This window comes from Peromyscus californicus, unplaced genomic scaffold (assembly GCF_007827085.1).
Source record: "Peromyscus californicus insignis strain IS unplaced genomic scaffold, ASM782708v3 Scaffold_4__1_contigs__length_199733344, whole genome shotgun sequence".
Taxonomy (NCBI): domain Eukaryota; kingdom Metazoa; phylum Chordata; class Mammalia; order Rodentia; family Cricetidae; genus Peromyscus; species Peromyscus californicus.
The window spans coordinates 89,329,722-89,345,010 of record NW_026294562.1 but is presented as its reverse complement, the minus strand read 5'-3'; the positions used below and the strand labels follow the sequence as shown (position 1 = coordinate 89,345,010).

The window sequence follows — 15,289 nt, the reverse complement described above, 5'->3', positions numbered from 1 at the left end:
CAAACACCTGTAATGAGATCTGGTGCCCTCTTTTGGTCTGCAGGTAGACTGATACAGGCAGAGCACTATATACATAATAAAAAATAAATCTAAAAAAATAAATAAATAAAAACATCTCGAGAACCTTCCAATTAAGATGATAAGAATTACATACCACAGGGATAACATTTGCAGCCATATCTGGAAATCGGACAGAGCAGGAATGCAGGGTTCGCACAAGGAGTTGTCGGTATTTGTCAGTGTCTTCATGCTCAGACACATTATTTGTTTTAATTACTTCCTTCTTCAAGACAATAACCAACTATGGGGGGAAAAAAGTAAAACCAAGTGAGAATTACATATGTTTGGACCACTTATAAATAGTGTCACCAATGTTCTATTTTACCTCTTCAACATTCCTAGAGGAGACAAGATCCAGTGCTAACTGCAGGGTTTTCTTACGCACTTCTAAGTCTGGTGTACTCAGTACTCTTAAGATGTCCATGACCAGATCCTGAAAAAGAACAAAACTATAGAGTGACACCAGCCTTTTTCTTCAGAAGAAGAACATCCTAATTACACCAGAGTACTTTTCGCCCCTCATCACCCCAATCCTCTGATTAATAATGAAATTACTAGTGTTGGAAGAAGTAGATCTTCTGTGTCTCCTAGTGTAATGAGACATGAAGGATAACATCATATATGATGTAGCCAAGCTGACAATGATACTTTGACTCTATCAAGTTTTAGATCCAACTTGTTTCATGGAAATACGAAAGTCAGAGGAATAAGTTAAGTGACTTTACAGCAAAATAACCAGCCATATCCCACAGGAAGAACATTTTACAAGAAAGCTAGTTTAGTTAATATTCAACAAATCAATGTCATGTAAAAATCTAAAAGGAGGGACTGGAGAGATGGCTCAGTGGTTAAGAGCACTGTATGCTCTTCCAGAAGTCCTGAGTTCAGTTCCCAGCATCCACATGGTGGCTCACAATCATCCATAATTCGATCCGGTGCCCTCTTCTGGCCTGTAAGCATTCATGTAGACAGAATACTGTATATATAATAAATAAATAAATATTTAAAAAAATCTAAAAGGAGATGGTAATTTAAGAGTTACATCTCAGTTACCCAAAATTTACACTGCCAGGCTTCAAGTTCTAGGTTAGGTTACCTACAGTGGCAAGGCTTGGGGATAATCTAAATATAAAGGATAACAACACTTACCTGGAGGACTCGTTCATGAGCAGGATGCTCTTTTAATTCTACCAATCGGTCCAGAACTATGAGCTTTACATTGTTATCACTCTCCTTAATAATTAAGTCAATGTAACACTGAGCAGCAGCCTATAGAAAAAAGAAATTCATTCTGAAAATTCAAACATTGTGAAAATAAGAACTGCCCCTCACTGGGCAGTAGTGGCGCACACCTTGAATCCCAGCACTTGGGAGGCAGAGCCAAGTGAATCTCTGTGAGTTCGAGGCCTGCCTGATCTACACAGAGGGATCCAGAATAGGCACCAAAACTACACAGAGAAACCCTGTCTCGGAAAAAAAAAAAAAAGAACTGCCCCTCCCCACAAGCACTAAGAAGCTAACACTCAGTAGCCTTTGCACTGGCATTTATGCATTTTATTTAGAGGAATGAGCATGTCTGGCCCCTCATTATAACAAGTCTCAGTGTTACTTTAGACTACAAGGCATTGGAAAGATTACAAAGTGAAGGATGGAAAGGAGCGCCACAAGTAGAAATACTTATGGGCTAGAACCAAGGAAACAGTAGAAGAGGATAGCAAGTCTGAGTATTAAATATCTTTCACATCAGGGATAAAATATAATACATCTTTGTATCTTTATTACAGTGATAAAAAGCAAGAATATAAATAAAACCCAAGTTATGAAATATTTTAGCATATATTTAAAACTATTTAGGAAGTAGTGCTGGTGACTGAATCCAGGTCCTTGAACACCCCAATCAAGAGCTTTAGCAACTGAACTACATCCCTAGTGCCCTATTATCATTTTTACATAAGATTTTTAAAGGTGCAATGGTTTGTAGAATGAACGAGTCTAAAATCAAAGAAAAAAGTAGCCAATCTAGAAAAGGTCTCAATAGTCAAAGCTAGAACAACTTGGACAAAACAGATAATGATCACAGTGGATTATGATCTATAGAATAAATATTCATACTGATAGAAATGAAAAAGGAAAAGGAAAGTCAGCACTTCCTTACACAGGAATGCCATAGTAACTGTACAATGAGGTACTACAAAATCACCCTTCGAGTATTTAGTAATAAGTATTGCTGAGGAAAATCCATTTATTGGTATAAAATTAGTGGATACAAAACTGAGGGGCGACAGGGGGACAACAGTCTCAAAGTACCTCGAATATATTTTAACTACAATGAGAAAAATCAGAACAGTGGAGAAGTCAGGGAACCAGCACTTGATCTAACTGATTATGAGTAAGGTATACAGATGTCAGTTACTAAGAACATGTTACAATGGAAGATCAGTACTGTGGTAACTCTTCTCCAAACACCTAATTGCAGTGATTATGAGAAAACAGGAGATAAACTCAAGTTCTGGAACCTCTTGTAAACAAACTGGTATTCTTTATGAAGGCATGAAAAATAAGGAAAGTAGAAGAACCCTTACAGGTTAGAGGAGACTCAGACAGACAACAAAATAAGCTGTGGGATCCTAGAGTGGATCATGAAACAGAAAGGGGCACTAATGGAAAAAAACTAGAGAAATTTGAACAAAATTTACTTACTTTATTTGACAATACTATTTCAATGTTAATTTAGTTTTGATAATTATATGATGATTACATGAACATTCTAGGATGCTAGAAGAAGAATGTATGGGAACTCTGTCCTATTTCTGTGACTTCCCTGTAAGTTTAAAATGATTTCTAAACAAAAAGTGCTTTAAGTATTAATGGGTCAAACAGTAAATTCAACAGCTGGCTTTCCAGAATAATTATTCTCTGCTCATATTAGGTTTTGACAAAGTCTTGATGGAATGAACAAAAGAAAAGAAATGCAGTATTCTATTACTGAAGATCCCCAATAAAATTGTTTACAAGTCGTCATTATAGATCCAGTTTTTAACATAATTATGAAGAGAGCTCTTAAAACATCAGTATAATTCTCTAGAAACTAGATACTGGTTTGTGGTGGTTTCAAATAAAATGGCCCCCAAAGGAAGTGGCACTATGATGAAGTGGTAGCTTTGTTGGAATAGGTGTAGCCTTGTTGGAGGAAGTGTGTCACTATGCGGGTGGGCTTTGAGGTCTCATTTACTTAAGCTATGCTCAGTGTGACACTCAGATCACTTCTTGTTGCCTGGGGGTCAAAACGTAGGACTCTCAGCTCCTTCTCCAGCACCGTATCTACCTGCATGCTACCATGTTGCTCCAAGATGATCATGGACTAAACCTCTAAAAATGTAAACCACCCCAATTAAATGTTTTTCCTTTATAAGAGTTGCCATAGTCATGGTGTCTCTTCACAGCAATAGAAACCCTAAGACACTGTTATTCTCCATCTCTCTCTTTTTACATATACGTGTGAAACAGGAAGAAAAGGTTGAATTATTTGAGGAGGCAAATCATCTTACAAAATCTGTAGTCTTCTCTACCACATGTGTCCAGCCTTTGGCCCAATAGCCAAGGGCAGCTGTGAATGTAACCCAGCACAAAATTGTTCTTACTTAAAGCAGTGTGTGTGTGTGTGTGTGTTGGGGGTATTGATTTTTTCCCCCCTTTAACTCAGTTGTGTGGTTCTCAAGCAGGAACTTTGTAGATGATGTGGTAACGATGTCAAAGGTTAGACATATGGGCACCAATGTATCAAGCAGTGTCATTAAATCATGAGGGATAAGACAGGATGTGTAGCATCTAATCCCCAAAGTACCTTTATTGCAGTTGGTGCACTTGACAGTGTTACCAATGTTCCAGCAGCTTCATATTTTACAGCAGGACTAGATGACTGCAGTAAGTTATAGATACAGCGAATGAAACGGGCCCTTTCTGATGGATTAGCATGACAGACCTAAGAAAACAAAACATTGAGGCTTCAGCTGTCTTCAAGGACACTATATACATAAAATACAATATGAAAGCTATGAATAATCTTTTAAAGATACTCAAAAATACAAGCCAACACTGGGTGAGATGTAACAAACACACTGATAATTTCAGAAAGAAATGTATTTCAAATAACTATTACAGGAGCTGGCAAGATGGCTCAAAAGGTAAAGAGGTATTTGTGGAACAAGCTGGCAACATAAGTTTGATCCCTGGAACCCAAATAAAAGTAGAGAGAAAGCACCTCCTACTCCACAAAGCTATCCTCTAACTTCCATAGGTGTGCTATGACATGTGCATGCACACACAAAAAATTAAAAAGTAAATTAAAGCAACTGTCATAGCTACTTGTGCATTTATGCATTTTATCATAATTTACATTTCATTGCTTCACAAAAGGTCTTCAATTGACTTATAGGAGATATTTGTATTTTAAACAAGTGAGAGAAAAGTCAAAGTAAGAAAAGCTAGAATACATTCATCACTCTACTGATGTAAATGTCCTGATCGACTATTACATTTTATCTAATCTTTATTCTGGATGGACACCTGTGATCCCAGCACTCAGAAAGCTAAGGAAAGAAGATTGTGACTATGAGGACAACCTGGATGATATTTGCCTTTTATTTTATCAGAACACTATGACAATCAACTCTTTCAAAAGACATTGCAAACTGTAGTGCAGTCAATGCAAGAGGACAGTTGATTCTGGGAGTTCAAGGCTAGGCTGGGTTGCACAGCCAATATTCTGCCCCTCATTCCCCACAAAACCCCAACAACAAAAATGCTGTCAATAAAGTGCTGACCCTCCCCCCAGTTTTAACAGTACTAAGAGCAAATCCAGGGCCTGTGTGGGCCAAGCAGTATTCTACAAGTACTTTGGCTCACAACTCAGGGCTTGATAGTCCTACAGTGTCCTCTGAGAACTACTTCAGGGTTTCATGAGAACACTTTTATCTTTTTTTTTTTTTAAGTTATTTATTATGTATAAAGTGTTCTACCCACATGTATGTCTGCACGCCAGAAAAGGGCACCAAATCTCATTATAGATAGTTGTGAGTCACCATGTGGTTGCTGGGAACTGAACTCAGGACCTATGGAAGAGTGGCCAGTGCTCTTAACCTCTGGGCCATCTCTCTAGCCCCCCACTTTTATCTTTTAAGGGCAGTGGCCTTCAATAACTTCCTACTAAGCTTGACCTCTTATATTCCAACACTTCTATACTAACACACAGTGAGATTCAAGACATTTTGGGGGACACACTCAAACAATATCTAAACCACAACACCACGTTTAATTATTTCTAGTATTTGATTCATATTGAGAGGTATGTCTCTTTTTTTTCCCACTTAACCCAGAAGCCACCTTGGGGTTATTAGCTGGTAAATATTGTAAAATATTGACAATATTATTGGAAAAATACTACTGAGAGATTTGCTCACCCCAGGACTGCCACAAACCTTAAGACTGCAACACTCACAAATGTTTCTGAAGCATGCATGATAAGGAGGTCTTTTCAGTTTCAGTGAGATGGCTATGTGGGTTAAGACACTTGCCATGAAGCCTGATAATCTGGGTTCTATCCCTGGGACCCACACAGTGGAAGGAGAGAACTGATTCTCAAAAGTTATCCCCTGAGGTATGCCACCAGCTCACAAGAAATAAATGTATACAATATCAAATATAAAATTATCATAGTAATTGAGGAATATTCTAGAATAAGACTATTTACTTTTGTCTTAATTTGTTGAATTTATTTACATATCATATAAATTATCATTCTTACCTTATATATTAGTTCAACAATAACCAACTGTAGAATGTCTCCAAATGTCTGAACTTGATCAATACATGTGCTCAAATAATCCAAAGCTCGATCCTAAAAAATAAAAATACATTTATCATACTCTTCATTTAGTGCAATGAATTAATACAACTTTAGAAATATTACCCCCAAATATAAAACTAAAGAAACTGGGGCAAAAAGGAATTAATCGGGGGTGAGGTGGGGGATGGGGAGAAGAAATGGGACAGTAAAAGAAACTAAGAAAAAAAGCTAACACAAAATGGACTACAGTTACAGGCAGTTGTGAGTAGCCATGTGGGTGCTGGGAATTGAACCCAGGACCTCTGGGCTAGCAGTCAGTTGCTCTTAACCACTGACCATCTCTCCAGCCCCTATATTGTCTGAATTTTTTAAATAGGTAAACCAGGGGGAAAGTACTAAGTCCTACATGACTCAGGATATTCATATAACTGAAATAAACCAGGCATTTAAATGTGTAAGTTATTCCTAAATCAGGTGTGGTGACACATGCCTGTAATCTCAGCAACTTCTGCACAGGCAGAAGGATCCCTGCAAATTTGAGGCCAGCCTGATCTACATAGCAAGTTCCAGGCCAGCAGGGCTACATAGGGAAATTCTGTCACAAAAATCCCAAAATGAAAGGAGTATAGCTATATTCCTATTACTGAAACCTGAAAGAAAAATCTTCCAAGCAGCCCCATGATCAGACAATGAATACACAGAACTATGACCTTAATATCTTCGTAAAACCATTAATACTTTTTTAAGAGAGAGGGTTTCTCTGTGTAACCCTGGCTAACCTGGAACTTGCTCTGTAGACCTCAAACCATAGTACTCCAAACTAATCCACTAATTAAAAACATGCTACATGCTGAGGCTAGGCATAGTGGCAGATGCCTTTTATCCTAGCACTTGGAAGGCAGAAGCAGGTGGATTTCTGTGAGTTCAAGGCCAGCCTGGTTCTAGGGCAGCAGAGCTACATTGTAAGACCCTGCCTCAAAAAACCCAATAAAGAAAAGAAACATGCCGAGAACCTTGTAGTATTTTTAATTTTAATTTAACTATAGAAAGAAAGTATTCTTCAGCACTTTACCTGATCTGCATGAATCAGCATCATAAATGCATTTCTTTTGCAGCTTGCATCCTTCTCATTTACCAGAAAATCATGTATCAGCTCAGGAGCATCAGGTATAAGATGTTCAAAATTTCTTTAAATAAAACAGGTAACATCCATATTAAATAAAAACCCACTTTCCTATTTTAGTTAACTTTCCAGACATTAGCAACATTAAAATTAAACTCTGTAACACAACTCTTTTGTTTTTAGAACTGTACATCAATTAGAAGTGAGAGAAGAAATCAGAGGTTATAACTTCATCTATTAAATTAACAAATTATTTTCTAGTTTAATCAGATAAAAATCTGATTTATTTAATACATTTTATTAACTAATGTCAAATGACTGTCTTTAGGACTATAGTATCAATCTTCACAGTATTACAACCTTTCTTAAGAATTATATAGAGAATAAAACAGTCTGTTTTCATTATTTGTGTAATGTATTTACTAACAATACTACTTTAGAAACTTAAAAGCATTTGTAGTACACAGAATGATAAATATTAGCATAAAAGAATAATACATAGGAGCAGGAGAGACAAGTCAGTGGTTAGGAACACTGGCTGCTCTTCCAGAGAACACAGTCTATTCCCAGCACCCACACAGTGGCTCACAATTATCTATAACTCCATTTCCAAAGTATTTGAAACCCTCTTCTGGCCTTCTTGGGTACTATTACGTAAGTAATGCACATATATACATGCAGGCAAAACACCTACATACATAAAACAAAACAGTAATAATTTAAAAAAGGAACATTTAATAAAGTATATATCATAACAGAATCTGTTATCATAGTTCTAAAAATTTCTAATTGCATCACACAGCCAGATCACTGATCAAATTTTCAATTGTCTTCTAACTGTCCCCATGCTTATGTGTCCTTTAAGTTTCTAAAATATATATAGTGCCTCTAGTAACATTTAAGAATTCAATTACATAATCAACAAAATATTACTTCTGTCAACAGACAGCATAACATAAAGATAAATGCAATTGTGTTTCAATCAAGTAACATATTAAAGTACAAAGAGGCTTATAAAAATATTCCAGAGGTTGAAGAGATAGCTTAGCTGGTAAAGTACTTATAGACCTAAGTTCCATCCCCAGAACCTATGTTTAAAAAACAAACAAACAAAAAACACCAAGCTGGGCATGATGGTACATGCCTTTAATCCCAGCACTCTGGGAGGCAAAGGAAGACAGATCTCTGTGAGTTTGAAGCCACCCAAGTCTACAAAAGGAGTTTCAGGATTGCCAAGGCTGTTACACAGAGAAACTTGTCTCAAAAAAGCAAAGAGGAGGGGTTGGGGTTGGGGGACAGGGACAAAGCCAGGTTTGATGCTGTGTACTTGGAATCCCAGTGCTGAGAAGGTGACTGACAAGAAGGTACCTGGGCCTCTCTGGTCAGCCAGCCTAGACTATTTGGTGAGTAACTGGCCAATGAGAGACCTCATGTCAAAGTTAAAGGTTGATGGTGCCTGAGGAATAATACCTAATGTGATTCTCTAGCCTGAGCATTCATACATTTATACAAACATGCATATACACTATACATACACACACATACACACACACACACACACATTTATATATATTTTCCTGTATTAAACTAGCAGTGCTAGGAATCCAACCCAGGACCACCCTCACACACTCTAGGCGAGGACTGCTTCTGAGTCCTACCCCCACCCCTATAATCTACTTCTAAATAGACTGATGGCCATGACTATAACAATTTAGCACTCTAGCCTCCTCTGAACCTTACAATTGTTTTAAAGTTCAAAATCTTCAGCTTTATTATTTTACTCTAGTGATTATTCCAAGGTCTTGTTCCTGCTAAATAAATACTCACCCACTGAAGCATGTCCCCAACATTTTTCTATTTTGAGAGACTCATTAAGTTGCCCAGACTGTCCTCAAACCTGTCATCCTCCTGACTCAGCCCCCTAAAAGCTAAACTTAAGAGGATGCACCACTTGTCCAGGCTAAATTTTCAGCCTTATAGTAACAAAAATTAGTTAAGGATTGCAGCCTTTTTCACTAAAAGAGTTCCTTCCTCAAAGCCTCTAATGTAAGACCCAGACTGTTCAAAATGAGAATTTTAAAACAAGGTAAAAAATGCAATGCCTTTAGCAAGTAAATAAATGAACTAAGTAAACTGCAACAATACAACTAGGAATGATGGTTATAGTCTTAAACTAGAAAGCGTACAATAATGTTAAATGGCACTGTGCCATTTAATTTCAGCTGACTGTTGTCATACAGAAACTAGGGTCTACTATTGCCTATCTTTTTGATTTCTCCATGTTAACAATTTAATGATAGTAAGGAAAAAAAATACTGTGTTGATTAGCAAAACATATTTACAAGTACACATTCTGCAACCAACCACACTGGAACCTCTAGTCTAAAGCATTTAAAATAGAAATAAAGCAAAGGTATCATTCCTTACCTGTAGATGGTATAGATGGCCAAAACAGCATTTCTCCTAACATAGCTGTGACGATGTTCCAAACAAGCCCGGATAGCGGGCATTAAAGGTTCTAGCAATTCTGCTTCCTTCAGTTTGCAAAGGAAACGAAGAGTAGATCCACGAATAAACTCATTAGGATGCTGAAGATCCTGATATAAAAATTTCAGTAGGAAACACTGAGTTTCAGGTTAAAAAAAAAACCAAACCAGTGTATTTAATTACTTATTTGTGTGTGTGTGTGTGTGTGTGTGTGTGTGTGTGTGTGTGTGAGAGAGAGAGAGAGAGACCAAACTTGGGTATCAGGCTTGGCAGCAAGCACTTTACCTGCTGAGCCTAAGTTTCAGCCTTTTATAAAAATCAAGTTTTAAATGTAAAAACATTCTAATTTAAAAAAAATTAAAGTTAGTTTTAGGAAAAAGATCTAGATTATCGATTTCCTTCTGATTCCTCTAGAGTAAAGCAATTTTGATGCATTTCACATTTTTTTAATAACACACAAAACACATAGGAAATGTAAGAAGGCAACAATACAAATTTTTTACAGTAAAGTTTACAGATGCATCCAATCTTTTAACATTACAATAAGACACTGTCATCTACAAAGTTCACACTGAGAGTCATGTAATAGTTAACCAAAACAAAAAACAAACAAACAAAAAAAAACCACCAAATAAAATCCCCCAGCTCAAATCCACCAAAAAGTATCAGATAATATGTTAGGTTTTTATCCCCAGCCTCAAGCAGCCTAAGCCTATAGCTACAGGTTGAACACATTTTTTGAGCTTACAACTTCAATAATAAATATTTATAATTTTTCATCTCATCAAAGATTTAATTTTGAAAACTAAAAGAGTATCTATTAGCGCAGTTTTATAATTACAAAAAAAAAAAAAAAAAAACAAAGACAAAAACAAAAAACACCCCAAAGCAAACAGTTATGGTTTGGCTTACCTTTCTATATGCATCACATACAAGAATCATTTCATGTAAAAGTCTCCCATCTGGAGTTGTTTTAGGAACAATCTCCCAGAACACAAGAAGCAACTTTTTGATGGTGTGATCCTGAAGAGGCAGCACAAAACGGATGATAGTCATCAGGAGTCCAGGAAGCTTTTCACCATTCAGAATCATAATGATTACTTTCTTCAAAGCTTCAGTCTTGGACTTCACATCACCTTTCTCTGATTCAATAATTTAAAAAAAGAAAAAAGCAATTATTTCAAAACAAAGTTGCTCAGAAAGTTTAAAAAGCTATGAACAAAACAAACTAAATTTACTACCAATGTTAATAAGGTTACAAATCCAAATGACATGCTTTTTATTCTCTTTTGCCTCTGAATCTCAGATGCCTTACACACGAACTTAAGGTACTGGATTAGACTCCTGGTCCCTAAACAACTTAGTTAATATAGTTCCTGAACCTGTAACTACACCACATGACTTTGGTTTTCAAACAGCTCTGGCAACCTGCCCTCCCTAACCCCCAATACCAAAAACAAAAAACGTAAGCAAATCCTGTTAAGTACTTCTAAACTCAAAATAACTCAGTTTGTGTGCATTTTCTCAGTTATAGCCATTTTTTTTAAAAAGGTGGCATGAACAGATTGACCTTTATTAAACATTTAAAAAAGGGTCCTCAATACTCATATAACTTTAGAGATTTTCTTTTCTTGTCCATCTGAACTGGAAAAAAAAATAAAATATTGAATCAGTAGCTACTGATTAGAATTAAGGATATATTATTTATAATAAAATATAAGTTTAATGTTACTAAGGCTAAAAACTATTCAGTGTAAAATATTTTATGGAGCTGGGTGGTGGTGGCACACACCTTTAATCTCAGTACTTGACAGGTAGAGGCAATCGGATCTCTGAGTTTGGGGCCAGCCTGGTCTACAGAGAGAGTTCCAAGACAGTCAGGACTACACAGAGAAACCCTGTCTCAAGGAAATAAACAAAACAATTTTTTTTAATATTTCATGAAAAAAATCATCTATAATTTTAATTACTATGAATACTGAAAAATTAATAGTTTAAAAAAATCTCCTGGATCCAAAATTCAAGGGCAGACAGAAGTACAGAATAAGTAAATTGCTACAATAATTGTTTCAATAATAAAATTAGAGCTGGAGAGATGGCTTAGCAGTTAGGGGCACTGGCTGCTCTTCCAGAGGAACTAGGTTTGAGTCTGATACCCTCTTCTGATCTCTGAAGACAAAACACTAATATACATAAAATAAAATTAACGAATCAAATATATGACAGAAAAGGGGACAAAAAGAGAAGGCTTACTCCTATGGCTAGCATAAGGAAAATACTGACTATTGGGTCTAATTATGAGAATGGCTATCAAAAGAGTTCTTGGGACTGGAGAGATAGCTCCATGGTTTAGAGCCCTTGCTGCTCTTGTAGAGAGGACCTGTGCTGGAGAATTCCTAGCACCCTCATCATGGCTCACAACTATCTCTAACTCTAGTTTAGAGGATCTACACCTTTTTCTGAACTCTCTAGGCACCAGGCATACATGTGGTGCATATACATACATGCTGGCAAAGGACAATCAGACTGCAACCCACAGATCCAGGGAGGCTACCTAGCAGGAAGGACCCTAGGATGACTCTGACTTATAATAAGTTTTGGTTTTACCCAATCATTGGACAAGCTTTAGTGAAACATCTCACTATTAGGATAAGAATTTGTACCGTACCATGCTGATGAAAGAATATGCTGGCTATACTTTCAGGAGGGGAGGCTAAAATCTTTTTAGATTATGGATTAGCCTATAGAAAAATGTCTGCCGTAAATCAAACAGTGAAGGGGAAGATGAATAGGAATCTCACTTACACAACTTACGTAAAACACAGCTCTCTGAACAGATGAAGATAGACTTATGTATTCCAGAATCTAATCAATATTTATATGTATAATTCAGCTATTATTTGGCTTAAAAGGGCTTGAGAAATGTTATCATTTTTACTATTTTCTAGAGAAAATATTTTCCAGTTTCAAATAACCTTGGACTTTTGAATTATAACCTGTTTTTATGTTCAAGCTATCTGTGTATTATTTCTCCTGCAATTGTACATATAATGTTTTTACATTCAAAAAAAGGGACAAATACTATAGAACTGTATTACATGAAATATACAGAATATACATATTCATAGAGACAGAAAGATTAGACATTATCTCAAGATGGAGAAGAAAGGAATATAAAGCAAGTAAGTACAGAGTTTCTGTTTTGTGTGATGGAAAAGCCCCACAAACGGACAGTAGTATCAGGACATAGTATCATGAATATAATAAATCAATACAATTAATGTAATTAATGAATATCATAAATATAGTTAATGAACAAATACTGCGAATGTAATCAATGAATACCACAAATGTAATTAATGTCATGAGTATAATTAATGAGTATCATGAGTGTAATTAATATCTTGAATGTGGCGGTGGTGGCGCACGCCTTTAATCCCAGCGCTTGGGAGGCAGAGGCAGGCGGATCTCTGTGAGTTCGAGGCCAGCCTGGTCAACAGAGCGAGATCCAGGAAAGGCGCAAAGCTACACAAAGAAACCCTGTCTCGAAAAATAAAAAAAAAAAAATCTATAATATCTTGAATGTAATTCATGGCACTGAATTGTGAACTTAGAAATGGTTACAATTGCAAATATTATGTTCATTTAAAAAAATCAGGTGGAATGTAATCACCATACATTATATGTGTGTATGAAATTGAAGACAGCGATGTTCTAAAATAGAAAGTAGTGATGGTGTCATGGGCCTATGAGGATGCTGGACTAAAGTCTATCAAATTGTGCAAACAGGCAAACTGTATACTATGTGAATTATTTGTCAATAAAGATTTTATAAAACGTTAAAAAATGCATACGTGTATATAAATTAATCTTTAAAACCATTTTAAAAGATAGTTCTTTTTGTCAAAGAGACAGACTGTACATGACCACTCATTAGGGTTACAAGCAGAGCTCCAGCTTCAGAGGAATCATACTAAGTCAGTCAGTTGCTTGTCACTGATCCTGATGGCACATTTCTGTAATCTCAGCAATTTAGCAGTGAGGCAGGATGATCAAGAGTCCAAAGTCAACCTCATCTACATATTGCACTGAAGGCCAGTCTGGGCTATATGAAACCTTATCTCAAAAACAAACAACCTCCCCTAAATGTCCTTTATCACTCTAAAGGCTATACATTATTACCCAGAGCTGTATCTTCCTATGCTGCAGAATAGAGAAAATCTTCATGTTTGATTAATTAAAGCAATGTTTTAATTGGTCAAAGCGGTACTCAGAGCCTAAAAGGTCTTTTGTTTCTTTATTCTAAGCTCCCTCCCTCTTTAGGTTTTGTTTTGGTCCCAAGATTGAATCCAGAACCTTGTTCACGAGTGCTCGACCACTGGGTTATATTCCTCAGCTCCCTTTAGGATGTTTCAGGTGTTTGGTTCCCTATTCTGTTTGATAATCTAAAAGACACAAAGTCTAAAAGTCATAAAATTAAGCCATTATAACTTTGATGGCTTCTGTTTATAAATTAATAAATTTCCAAAAGTTCAGCAGACTAGATCTCAATTTATAACTACAGTTTCAAAAGCAAGTTTAACACCAAACAAACAAACAAAAACCTTATGCCATCTGTACTTTAAGTGCCCTGACTTCAATTTCCCTTTTTTTAACAACTTAAACTGAGAAAGATATAATGTTCCTTTTTCTCCTACCTCTGCCTCCTTAGTGCTGGAATTACAGGTTTGTGCCACCATTGGCAAATAAAATATTAAGTCTCTATAAACTTTAAAGTACCTTCCTAAAGGATAACTTCCAATATCTGAAATACAATTATCATTGTATTTAAAACAATGTTGGGCCAGGTGTGATGGCTTACATCTTTAATCCCAGCACTTGAGAGGCAGAGGCAGGTAGATCTCAGTGAGTTCCAGGGCAGCTAGAGCAAATAGTGAGACCTTGTCTCAAAACAAAACAAAACAAAACAAGACAGTGTTATCAGTTTGATTTGTACTTGCTAGTAATTCAATTAAATAAGAATCAAAGTGACAGATTCACTTTGCACACCAGGCATGGTGGCACACACCTCTTATCTTAGTACATGAAAACTGGAACAGGAGGATCATGAGTTCATGGCCAGCTCTAGGCCAGGTTATAGAGTAGGACCCTGTCCTCAAGTCCATACTCTAAAATTATACAGCACATTCATTGTCCCCTTCCGAGTACTGGGTACTGAATTCAAGGCCTCCCGAATGCTTGGGAAGTGCTATACTTAGCACCACCCACAGCCCCTGTCACTTCACTGGGACAGGGACCTAAGTTATCCAGACCAGTTTTGAAATGTGACCTTCTGTTTCAGTCTTTTGAGCAGTTGGGACTACATATATGTATCACTGGGAATAGCCAGTATATATACTGAAAAGGAGCAGAACATAGGCTTTCAAAATTCAAAACATATGTCTGTTTCTTTTGCAAAATATGTTTCCAGAATGAAAATATAAAGTTGTAGGGAATATTCACGTTTAGTTCAGTATTGACTTCATTTATTTGTTTATACCAACCTATTACCTACAGAAAATTGTCACTTACATTTAAGTGTCATACATTAAACATGTAAGAAATTATAATTTTTTTTTTTTTTTTTTTGTTTTTCGAGACAGGGTTTCTCTGTGTAGCTTTGCGCCTTTCCTAGAACTCACTTGGTAGCCCAGGCTGGCCTCAAACTCACAGAGATCTGCCTGCCTCTGCCTCCTGAGCGCTGGGATTAAAGGCGTGCGAACCAACGCTGGGCA

The 15,289-nt window shown here is 36.5% G+C and overlaps 1 protein-coding gene across 1 annotated transcript in view; it reads right to left on the bottom strand.

Moving 5' to 3' along the window:
- Copb1 (COPI coat complex subunit beta 1) overlaps positions 1-15,289 on the bottom strand; it is a 44,357-nt gene that overhangs the window by 24,948 nt on the left and 4,120 nt on the right. Inside the window, exons 3-10 of the mRNA XM_052714502.1 lie at positions 10,428-10,657; positions 9,456-9,625; positions 6,978-7,092; positions 5,864-5,956; positions 3,905-4,042; positions 1,210-1,329; positions 386-493; positions 155-301 (exon numbers count right to left, since the gene is read on the bottom strand). Coding sequence (XP_052570462.1) covers positions 155-301; positions 386-493; positions 1,210-1,329; positions 3,905-4,042; positions 5,864-5,956; positions 6,978-7,092; positions 9,456-9,625; positions 10,428-10,657 — 1,121 coding nt within the window. The remainder of the gene's footprint in view (positions 1-154; positions 302-385; positions 494-1,209; positions 1,330-3,904; positions 4,043-5,863; positions 5,957-6,977; positions 7,093-9,455; positions 9,626-10,427; positions 10,658-15,289) is intronic.